Source organism: Eretmochelys imbricata, chromosome 2, assembly GCF_965152235.1.
Source record: "Eretmochelys imbricata isolate rEreImb1 chromosome 2, rEreImb1.hap1, whole genome shotgun sequence".
Lineage (NCBI taxonomy): Eukaryota > Metazoa > Chordata > Testudines > Cheloniidae > Eretmochelys > Eretmochelys imbricata.
Window position 1 is genome coordinate 24,961,191 of NC_135573.1, and position 12,610 is coordinate 24,973,800.

General features: G+C 41.8%; 1 protein-coding gene across 3 annotated transcripts in view; it reads left to right on the forward strand.

Moving 5' to 3' along the window:
* The window catches only part of TAF2 (TATA-box binding protein associated factor 2), a 105,167-nt gene that overhangs the window by 67,364 nt on the left and 25,193 nt on the right, over positions 1-12,610 (forward strand). For all 3 annotated transcript variants that reach the window (XR_013345073.1, XM_077809859.1, XM_077809860.1), the window contains one exon: positions 12,342-12,411. Coding sequence is in view for 2 of the 3 variants with exons in the window: in XM_077809859.1 (XP_077665985.1) it covers positions 12,342-12,411 (70 nt within the window). In the remaining variant the exon portion in view is untranslated. The remainder of the gene's footprint in view (positions 1-12,341; positions 12,412-12,610) is intronic.

Sequence of the window (12,610 nt, forward strand, 5' to 3'; positions counted from 1 at the left end):
GTTTTCTCATTTAATTCTTAATCTTTCATGAGTGGTGATTATAGGTAATGACTTATTTGGTAAAAAAAAAATGTATTGTTAAGTGATATGTTACAGCTTTAGAAGAACACTTCAAGTGGTTTACTGGGTAGGCAGGGCCAGGGCCAGGTGAGTTGCCCTCAAGACACTAGGTCTATGCCAATCTTGTGCATACAGGAAGGCAAAAATCCACCAGTGAAGATGAGTAGAGAGATTACTAGAAGAAAGGAAATTAGCAGGTGAATTAATTTACATTTTGTCTAAATATACATCTTTGGAAGTGAAGTCTCTATTGCCAACAGGCTTGATGTTCATTGTTCCCATTATCCAATTTTCAGTATATACATGACATAAAACAGTCTGTGAAATGCCTGTCGTTTGTAACAAAGGTGACTTAGAATACCTCATATAAAGGAAGTGGGCTATGATTTTGTATTGCATCCATAAAAAGGGAGGTCTGTATATTCTTGGGGCAGGGACAGCACATATACTCTTTTTACACTCCTCTGTGGAACTCAAGACATTATATAGTTTCCTTGCTGGCAATTAGGAATGTTGTTGAGATACAACAACTCATAAAATGTTTGAGGCAGTTTATAAGTACGCAGACAGTTGATCTAAGTTGTTTAAAAGTTAACAGGATTTGTAAACTTTTGCAGTGAGCTTTTGATAATTATTTGTATTTGATTTGTTATAATAGCCAAGAGCATTGAGTCTTCTGCAAAGCTATCACCTGCACATGCATAGACAGAAACAAACTGAGCTGAACAAATATTCATCATTATCTAGTTTCATGAAGGGTGTAGAAAGCTTAGGCTCTCAGGGATACCACTGGTGTCAAAGTGAGACTGACATATGACAAACTTTCAGAGCTTTTCAACTCTTGTAATTTGAGGCACCTGCTTTGGAAAACAACATTTTTCATTGTTACATCTGCCAGGAATCTGAGGATCTAAAGGGTTGTTGTTTGGGGGAGGGTTTAAGACTATTAAAAGATGTACTGTATCAAAGTCCAGACTTGTTTTTGCTCCTTATAGTGGCATCTAGTTACCATGTAAATTTCAAGAGTGGGTTAAAAAGCATTACTATCAAAGTCATTTAAGTCTGGCATAAACAGATTACACTACATGACAAATGTCAAAAGAGCCCTATTATATTTCAAGCACAAGAGCCTTTAGTAAATAGAACAGACTTGTTTTTTACCAAGAAAGATGGGGTTCCTTATTTCTGTACTCTGACACTATTCATATAGAGAAGTTGCTTTTCAGACAGTCCACTCCATAATAAAAGATCATTTACAAAACTTGCTTAATTAGCAGTCCTAGGAACTGCAACTTAAATAAATTTGATTTAAACTGCTCAAAAACATTCTGAGCTCCTATTGCACAGTTTTATTTGTAATGATTGAGATATTCTCTTAATGTTTTTTAGAAGATGAATAGACTGTTTTCATCAATGTGCCTGTATATTATTTTTAGATAACTCTGTGATTTAATGCTAAGGGAGACCAGGAAAACTACGTCTCTTAATTAAGCAGTATTAATTTTTCTCCATATAAAGCTATCTTCATATGTAATGCTCCATCCATCCTCTACCCCACTTCAGTCACTTTCCACACAGAGTGCCCAGAACGTGAGACCAGGGAGCTGATGAACCTATAGGTGATGTTACCAGGGTGGATTTGATTTAAATCACTAGTCAGGAAGACTTGATTTAATCATGGATTTCTACATAAAAGTGCATTCTTGTTGGTTGTTATAACCTTAATACGTACTGTTCACAACTCAGAGATAGATGTAGGTTTCATTTTTAGAAGGTACACACTATACATTTTTAAAGTGATATATTTTGAAAACTTTTCAGATTAGTTTTACAGCTAGATCAGAAGATGAATGATGTTTTGGTTATTTCATTTATCAAAGGTAATTGAAGCAGATATGTATGGAGTCATTGGGAGGCTAACTATCTCCAGTTCAAGAGGTTAATCATTAATATTTGGAGGATTTTATTAGGAGGAGAACATCACCAGACAGACATTTAAGTTGTTTTATTTAACTAAAACAACAGCGTTATGTATTCTGGATTTTTTTCTTCAACAGCAAACATATAATATTTTAACAAAACAAGCATATGCATTTTTGAATTTAGTTAAACAAATTTTTTAAAATCAGATTGTTTTTGTTAAAATTGTTTTTAACTAAAATAGTTAAATGAAATATTAAAAAAAAATTAAATTGATTATGTCAGCCAGGTCAACATGAGTAATTTAAAATATTGACTTCTGCAGCTAACTCAGTTGTCTTCACCTTCATTTTCCTGTTCATGATCTGGAAAAGAAAAACAAGCTTCCCTGCTTTTTCAGATCCCAAACGATTTCTTAGTTGTGAATGAATTAGTCCAAAGGAAGAAAATATTCTTTCTAAACTGGCAGAAGAAGCTGCTGCTGTTAAAAGTGAGATTATCACTTCAACTGTCTCTGAATCCAAGTGTTTAAGTGACTTTCTTTAAAATATCATCAGCAAACATATATTTGTTGAATGGTTCTTATTCCCAACTGAGTCTCTTACGGCCTACTGCCATTATAGGTTTTCCCTTCTAGTGAGAGAATGGTATGGTAGATCTCAAATCAATGAAGACTACATTCAAGGTATGCCTGCACTACAAAATTAGGTCAATTTTATAGAAGTCGATTTTTGGAAATCGATTTTATACCATCAATTGCGTATGTCCCTACTAAGCGCATTAAGTCAGCGGAGTGCGTCCTCACTACCATGGCTAGCATCGACTTGCGGAGCGGTGCCCTGTGGGTAGCTATCCCACAGTTCCCGCAGTCTCCACCACCCATTGAAATTCTGGGTTAAGCTCCCAATGCCTGATGGGGCAAAAACATTGTCGCGGGTGGTTTTGGGTACATGTCGTCAGTCACCCCTCCCTCCATGAAAGCAACGGCAGACAATCGTTTCACGCCTTTTTTCCTGGGTTACCCATGCAGACACCATATCGCAACAAGCATGGAGCCCGCTCAGCTCACCGTCGCCGCTGCTGTTGTGGGCAAGTCTACTGTGGGGGCTGCTGTGATCCAAGTAGCCAATGCAATCATTGATGTTCTGTTATCAAGGGTGGTGACTCTGGGAAATGTGCATCATATTCCTGTCCTTTGTCGCTGGTGAAGAAGTCTTGCATCCGTACATTCCAGTCTGGTCGATGCTGTAACGCTCCATAGCACTTCTGTGATTGACACATGTAAAAGCTCCAGGGCTCTTGCTCTTTTGCCTTGGCCAAGGTTCCTTGCCCTACCAGGACTTCCAAGCATTCGACACAGAAGCACCTGCTTGGGCCATCCTCTGGAATGGAGTGGCTGGGTTCCTGGAGCCTTCCCCCTCACCCCGCATTCTTGGGGGTCTGGGTGAGGAGGCTGTGGAACATGGGGAGGAGGGTAGGCAGTTATACAGTGGATGCAGCAGGGGTCTGTGCTCTTGTTCGCTTTCCTGCAGCTTCAACAGACACTTCATCATGTCGGTTTGCTCCCCATTAGCCTCAGCATCTTCGCGTTCACTTAATTCTTTCCTGGCCTCTGCTACTGAATGCCTCCATGCATTAAACTGTGCCCTATCAGTGCGGGAGAACTGCATGAGCTCGGAAAACATGTCATCGCGAGTGCGGTATTTTTTTCCTTCTAATCTGCGATAACCTCAGAGACGGAGATGATGGGGGAGCATAGAAACATTCTACGCTCTACGATTCTGGGAGGACTGCAGAGTCATCTGTGCTGCTGAGTGCTCCTGAGTTCGCCACACTGACCAAACAGGAAATGAAATTCAAAAGTTCCCTGGGCTTTTCCTGTGTACCTGGCTAGTGCATTGGAGTTCAAAGTGCTTTCCAGAATGGTCACAATGGAGCACTCTGGGATAGCTCCCGGAGGCCAGTACTGTTGATTTGCATCTGCACTACCCCAAATTCAATCCAGCAAGGTCAATTTTAGCATTACTCCCCTTGTCAGGGTGGAGTACAGAAGTCGATTTTAAGAGCCCTTTAGATCGACGAAATGGGGTTGGTTGTGTGGACGCAGTCATTTTTAAATTGACCTAATGCGGCTAAATTGGACATAACCCCGTAGTGTAGACCAGGGCTCAAAAACACCTCAAGACTTCTGGAATATGTTGCTTTAAACAGTTGCACTTTTGTTTTTACTGCTTATCCCTCCCTTCTCACATTTATCTCCAGACTACTTCTCCCTGTCCAGATCTATTCTGCACCCAACAATCTTCTAGTCATTGAACTTTTTGAAACTTTGCAGTTTTAGAGAGAGGCAAGGGATTGACTCTGTGTACCCAAATTTGCAGAGGAACAATAGGATTGAGGTCTGTTATTTCTCACCTCTATATATTATTTACTTACTTATTTTAAAACATTTTTGCCGTTAACGAGCATGTTATCTCTGGAGACACAAATCCACAGTTTGAGAACTGCAAAACTAAGCACCTCTGATGGTATCTTCTAGACTGAGCACTGAGTCCCATTGGGTAGATAGAAAGATTAACCTAAATAATCTATACATAAGACCCTGGAACCTCATAAGATTGGGTCCCTAATCCATGACCTATTGAAACTCATTTACAAAACTTTTCTTAAACATTACATGAATATATTGTCTCATACTATAGAATTAGAATTTATAATCCCTATTGCATGATGAGATACCTTTGAGCTATAATATATCTTAATTAAAACTATCTTTAGATAAGTTTTATCCTCAAAAAGCTTATCAAAAAAATCCAATTTAAATAAAAAAAATCCCCCCCCCCTTTTTTTTAAGTCACTGAATTTTATCCGATATGGATGTTACTCTTTAGAGTAATAGACATGCAGACCCAAGACTAAATTAACAGTGCTTAAAGTATTCAAAAGTCTTAAAGGAGAAACTGAAATTAATAACTCCTTTGCATAAAAGGCACTGTCCTTCTTCGAGTATGTATCAGTGTGGATCCCGCTCAGGAGTGAAAGTAAGCCGGTACGGGCATACCGGTAAAAAGTGGTCGTCGGTACCGGCCCGTAGCAGCCGACATTAAAGCGCTGCTGCGGTAGCTCTTTAAGCAGGGTGCTTAGCTGCGGCAGCACTTGAACGTCACTGCCCCTTTTGTCCCCCCCCCAGCCACCCCCCATTGGTGGCCCTGTCGGGTCCCTACTGGCAGGGCCGCCGCCACTGGGGGGGGAGGCAAAAGGGGTAGTAGCCCTGGGGCTATGGCAGGGAGAAAGGACTCCCCCCAGTTTTCATTCCCCCCGAAGCAGCACCTGGGCTGGGGGAGAGGGTGCCTTCCCATGACCGCGACAGGTCCATGCCGGGGCTGGGTTGGGGCCATGGGAGGGGCGCATCTCCCACAGCCGTGGCAGGTCTGAGCCAGGCTGGGCTGGGTCCAGGGCTGGGGGAGAGGAGTCTTTCCCCACCGCAGCCCTGAGTGCCTGCGCAGCACTTAATAGGCGGCCGCGCAGCTTAATGGGAACTTAGCATGTCGCTATTGCAGTTTAGATTTTCATCTCGTGGTGATAGAAATGCCTGGCTCCCCTTTGTGCTCTACTGGTCTGTTCATGGTACTGAGGACCTCTAGGTCTCCAGACGTTCACCCAGTACTGACGGAGTCATCACCTTTTTCTGCCGATGCTCCACCTCTATAAAGTGACGTTGAAGAGGAGGAGGATGGGGATTTCTCATCAGTTTCTCAAATTTCAGTTCAGGGCTCCCCTCCTCGCTCTTAGAGGAGTATTAATATGGCGACTTCTAGGGAGAAGGAACATATTCCAGAAAGACACCGTAAAGATCGATCCCAGTGGTACGAGCACTCTTTGATACCCCCACCTATACCATATGGGCCTCCTCATTGGCCATACTGGGAGCCATGAGTGGCATACTACCAACAATTCTCTAGGACCCCCCAGCATCACTCGTCAGCACAATAGGCGTAGACTATTCCCCCCCCGCCCCCATCTTCTCTCAAAGTCCCGAAGTACAAGAAGAGACTTTCAAGGAGCAGGAGGCAAGAGTGGACAAAGAAGTCACTATGCCAACCAACACCTCTTCTTCATCCCCAGATGAAGCAGTCTGTCTCCCCCACCATTCCTGGCTGATGACTTCAAACAGTTCCAGGACCTCATTAAAATGATAGTGGACTCCTTACAGATACCATTTGATGAGAAGGTTAAGGAGTCACAATGTAAACTTCTGGGTAGTCTGCCTACAGCATTATCTGCCTGAATTGCACTCACTACCTATTGATAAGGTTCTGCTCTGCTGGATCCTCCAAAAGTAATATCCCAGCGACAATACCGCCCACTTGTAGAAAGTCTGGAAAAACATATTATGTTCCATCTTTCCCAGTTAACGTGGAAGTTCGCACCATGTTAAATCAATGCTGTACAATAGAGATCAGAAGCATCTTGATTCATTTGGTCACAAATCATGCTTGTCTGTGGCTCTGCAGTTTAGGATCACCTACTGTCAGGTGTTAATGGTATGATTATATTTCTCCAGTTACTCCAATCTCAATTCGTTTATTGAGCATTTACGACCAGAACAGAGGGATCAGTTCCAGGCAGTCATTACAAAAGATTAGCCTCTTGTCAGAACATCTCTGCAGACCTCTCTGGATGCTGCTGACACAGGTGGTTGCTTTATTTCTACAGTGGTAGTCATGAGAGGGGCTTGCAGGCTTCAGCTCTCAGGATTTCAGATTGAGGTCCAGAATACAGTTGACAACCTTTCCCGCAGTGACTTAAAACTGATTGCAGAGAATATTTACAAGTCTCTGCATACATTGATTCCAGAGCCACTCTGTATTCACAGGGAATTTACACATGCACATAAAAAGAAATTTAGTAAGTGCCAGATAGCGCAGAGATCTTGTCGTGTTCAGTTCTCTGACTCCCAGAGACCTTATGAACCCCAACGAAAGAGGCATAGGTTCCAGAAAAAGAGACTGTCCGCTACACAGGTATCAACCTCACAACCCTCATCATCAAAACACCAATTTGGATTGTTAGATTGAGGTTCTGAGTTACTCCCCCTTTCTCCTTACCAGCCTAGCCCAGGGAGGGAGCGGGCTATCCCTGCCTCCCAGCTAGACTCTCAGGCAGACACGGCTCCATCCCATACTCCGCTCAGCTGTCAGGGAGAATGGCCGAATGTGCCAAGGGAGTGGGAAGGGGACACGCAAGGAGAGAAGAACAGAACGCAAGGAGAGAAGAACAGAACACAACCCCCTTCCCCGCAGGTAACATATGGCTTGGAGAGTGTGGCAGCCCTGGGCTAGGTGCTCTGAAGGGCGGGTGTCACTGTGGAGGGGAGACACACATGTCCTCCCTGTTAGATTGTGCCCCCGCACTCCCCCCCCCAGTATTGGGAGGCACCAGTTGGCTGTGGGTGTCCCATCATATCATAGAATCATAGACTTTAAGGTCAGAAGGGACCATTATGATCGTCTAGTCTGACCTCCTGCACAACGCAGGCCACGGAATCTCACCCACCAACTCATGTAACAAACCCCTAACTTATGTCTGAGTATTGAAGTCCTCAAATTGTGGTTTAAAGACTTCAAGGTGCAGAGAATCCTCCAGCAAGTGACCCGTGCCCCATGCTGCAGAGGAAGGTGAAAAAACCCCAGGGCCTTTGTCAGTCTGCCCTGGGGGAAAATTTCTTCCTGACCCCAAATATGGCGATCAGCTAAACCCTGAGCATGTGGGCAAGACTCACCAGCCAGACAACCAGGAAAGAATTCTCTGTAGTAACTCAGATCCCACCCAATCTAACATCCCATCACAGGCCATTGGGCATATCTACCGCTAGTAGTCAAAGATCAATTAATTGCCAAAATTAGGCTATCCCATCATATCATCTTCTCCATAAACTTATCAAGCTTTGTCTTGAAGCCAGATATGACTTTTGCCCCCACTGCTTCCCTTGGAAGGCTGTTCCAGAACTTCATTCCTCTGATGGTTAGAAACCTTCGTCTAATTTCAAGTCTAAACTTCCTGATGGCCAGTTTATATCCATTTGTTCTTGTGTCCACATTGGTACTGAGCTTAAATAATTCTTCTCCCTCCATTTATTTATCCCTCTGCTATACTTATAGATAGTAATCATATCTCCTCTCAGCCTTCTTTTAGTTAGGCTAAACAAGCCAAGCTCCTTGAGTCTCCTTTCATAAGACAGGTTTTCCATTCCTCGGATCATCCTAGTAGCCCTTCTCTGTACCTGTTCCACTTTGAATTCATCCTTCTTAAACATGGGAGACCAGAACTGCACACAGTGTTCCAGATGAGGTCTCACCAGTGCCTTGTATAACAGTACTAACACCTCCTTATCTCTACTGGAAATACCTCATCCGATGTATCCCAAGTCCGCATTAGCTTTTTTCACGGCCATATCACATTGGCGGCTCATAGTCATCCTGTGATCAACCAATACTCCGAGGTCCTTCTCCTCCTCTGTTACTTCCAAGTGATGCGTCCCCAGTTTATAACAAAAATTCTTGTTATTAATACCTAAATGCGTGACCTTGCACTTTTTACTATTAAATTTCATCCTATTACTATTACTCCAGTTTACAAGGTCATCCAGATCTTCCTGTATGATATCCCGGTCCTTCTCTGTATTGGCAATACCTGCCAGCTTTGTGTCATCCGCAAACTTTATTAATACATTTACGCTTTTTGTGCCAAGGTCAGTAATAAAAAGATTGGTCCCAAAACTGATCCCTGAGGAGCTCCACTAGTAACTTCCTTCCAGTCGGACAGTTTACCTTTCAGTGAGACCCATTGTAGTCTCCCCTTTAACCAGTTCCTTATCCACCTTTCAGTTTTCATATTGACCCCCATCTTTTCCAATTTAGCTAACAATTCTCCATGTGGAACCGTATCAAATGCCTCACTGAAATCGAGGTAAATTAGATCCACTGCGTTCCCTTTGTCTAAAAAATCTGTTACCTTCTCAAAGAAGGAGATCAGGTTAGTTTGACACGATCTACCTTTTGTAAAGCCATGTTGTATTTTGTCCCCATTACCATTGACCTCAATGTCCTTAATTACTTTCTCCTTCAAAATTTTTCCCAAGACCTTGCATACTACAGATGTCAAACTAACCAGCTTATAGTTACGCGGATCACTTTTTTACCTTTCTTAAAAATAGGAACTATGTTAGCAATTCTCCAGTCATACGGTACAACCCCTGAGTTTACAGATTGATTAAAAATTCTTGCTACCGGGCTTGCAATTTCATGTGCCAGTTCCTTTAATATTTTTGGATGAAGATTATCCGGGTCCCCCGATTTAGTCCCATTAAGCTGTGTGTTTGCAGAAGCCACAAAGGATACCAAACATCTGAATTTCTGCTCCAGAGGAAGCATGACTCCAGTCTTCCCACCGGACAGCTTCCTCCTTCAGTGGCCTTGGGGATTGCTGTGTGCTTTCCTGCCGACTCTTCTGATTGCCAGAATAATATCCAAGATTGGACAGGATAAGGCTTTGTCATTGTGATAGCCTTATACTGTCCAAGTTTGGCTGCCAAACCTGGTAGAGATATTGAAAAAGCCTCCTATACACCACCTGGCTTGCTCAGACATAGTATCCTTGAACCTCAGTCAGATAAAGCACTCAGATCTGTAATCATTTTGGCTGGCTGAGCACTGCTGACAGAAGCTGCTCCCTACAAGATCAGGAAATTCTTATGCAAAGCAGGAAACCTTCCACCAGGAAGATATACTTTCCAAAATGTAAAAGGTTATCCATATGGGCAACTCAGAATAATATTGACCCAGTGGAAACCCCAATACTGAAAAATCTTGGACTACATTTCCCTCCTGAAACATACAGGGTAACATTTAATTCCTTAAGTTTCACCTTGCTGTGAAATTGGCGTGTCATGTTCTAGTACAGTCATACTCTGACAGGTCACACTTTGATACTGAAATTCCTCCAGGGTCTTCTTCATACTTGTCCTCCAGTCAGGACCTGACTCCCACATGGGACCTCATATTTTCCTTTTAAAGCTTAGCGAGTGTCCTCTGGAAGCATTCTCAGAGTGCTCAATATACCGCATTGCCATCAGCCTGGTTTTTCTCATGGCAGTTACCTCAACACAGAGTTAGTGAACACCACGGTCTTATGGCCAGTCTGCGTTACACCTCCTTCCATGGGGATGAGATGGTGATGAAACCACACTCTAAGTTCATCAATTAAGGTGGTCTTGAAATTCACCTGAACCAATCCCATCACCTTATCAGTCGTCAGGTGAAGCTGAACTAAGTGCCAAGAGAGAAGAAGCTGCATGCTTGGACGTCTCCAGAGCCTTGTTATATTACCTACATATATTATGAAAGGACCAAACTTTTCAGGCTTTCTCCGCCTCTTTGTGACTATATCTAGTATCAAAATGCCAAGCTCTTTCATCATAGAGAAACTTGAAATGGATCATGCAGCATATTCCTACCTGTTATCAATTGGCTGGTGAGTCACTCCATCCAAACATTAAGGACTACTCCATTGTCCACCTGCTTCAGAAAAGTTAGTCTCTGTAATCTGCAAGCCAGTTATGTGGAGCAACTCACTAGCTTTTGTTGAACATGCATTTTAATGTGGCAGCCAGGTCAGATGCCAAGTTTGGGAGTGCAGTACTTCTATCTCTGACTGATACAGCTGAAACTCCTCATTCCCACTCTCGGGGGAGGATACCGCTTGTCAGTCACCTCTAGAGGGATCCACACTGACACATACTCAAAAAAAGAACAATTACTTACCATACAGCAACTGAGGTTAGTTAAGATACTGTGGATCCCATAACCCCACCCTCTGTCCCCACTTCTGGGAGTCCTGATCAATGCAGGCTTTGAATTGAGAGGGAACTGAGGGAGGTTTGTGGCCTCTCCACCCTTTATGCCCTCATGCAGGACCACACGAAAGCACACGCACATGCACAGCCTGATGGACACTGCTAAGAAAAAAAAATCTATATGTCCAGTCTCTCACACATGAGGTGTATGTGTACCTATAGTAGGATGCTCATTGACTAAACACCTTGAAGAACCACAATTCCTGTAGCGTTTGTAACCATTCTTTCTTCTAGTAGAGCTATTAAAAGGAGAAGATGCTGATTTTCTGAAGATAATTTTCAGTATAATTACCTGTTCCATTAAAACAGAGTTGCCTTATATTCAGAAGTGTATAGGTCATTTCAAAGAGCAATAGCAACTATTCATTGGTGTAGATTAGACTAGAAAAGCTAAATAAGTTATAGTCCAAAAACTGCTGAAGTAAAGACCAAAACTGAAACAAATCAGAAGGAAAAGTTGAACAGAGGTAAATAAAACAGATGAAAATTAGTTAAGGGAAATGAAATACAAAAAATGGAGAATGTTTCTATAAAGTAGAAAAAGAGCAGCAGACTTTTTGTTGAAGGCATCTGCACAGAAACAATTAGTAAATGCAGTTGAAATGTGGAGGATACTATTTGGATCGATAAGTAAAGCCACTCCTGAGCAAGTAACTACATATTGTGGGTGGTAGTGAATTAAATAATGTTGCAGCACCCCGGGAAAATGAAATGAGGAAAACAGCTGAGTGAAAATTAGCCTCTTTGAATTTGTATATTTTCATATGTTTACTTTATCCCATGCTATTGTTTTTTTTTCTTTTGTAGTATTATGCAGTATTAAAGGGATACAGTCAAATGATTTAAGCCTCTACCTAACCTACTAATTTAGTTCCTAGTCTTAAACAAATCCATGTACGGTATTTACTTTGGGAGCACTCGCTAACACATTCATGATTGGGTCACTGACTGTTGAAATATTCAAAAACAGTTTGATAGAAAAAAGATTATAAGCATATGGAGAAGAGTATGTTCACAGTTTCGTGTATAAGTAAGGCCAGTAGTCCAAGTGAGTATTTTCTTATCATTATTTACAGCTAGACATCTATTACAAAACTTAATGGATAGTTAGCGTCAGGATAATATTTCTTATACTCTTCTGAATGAAAGAGACTACAGGATTATATTCTCAACATACTATTCACTTTTTAGTGTGTAATGTTGAATACTGAAGAATTTTTGCTCCTTTTAAAAAGAAAATAATGTCATTTTAGATGTATCACTAGTATTAATCTATACTGACATGGAAATGTCTGTTTCATCATTTGTGATACAGTCCAATCATACAGCTACAGATAATCCCTGGTGATTCTATGTAACATATATAGAATAATTTTCTAATTGGTCTTTGCTTCGCTCTTTAGTTGTCTCTGCATACAATTAACAAGTCATTTAATTTTTGTTGTAGTTGATCGGAGTTATGAGGAATTACAGTGGTTGCTTAACATGGTTCAGAATGATCCTGTACCTTATGTAAGGTTAGTATGTCTACAAATACCTAAAGTCAGCACTTTTCACTAATAGTAGAATTAGTGCATAGAGTTCTTTGGCCTGTGTTATGCCAGAGGTTAGGCTAGATGACCATAATGGTCATTTCTGGCCTTAAAATCTATAAATATTTTGTGAAAATTTGTTTCCATTAATTTGTAAAATACCACCAAAATTCATCTTTGATGT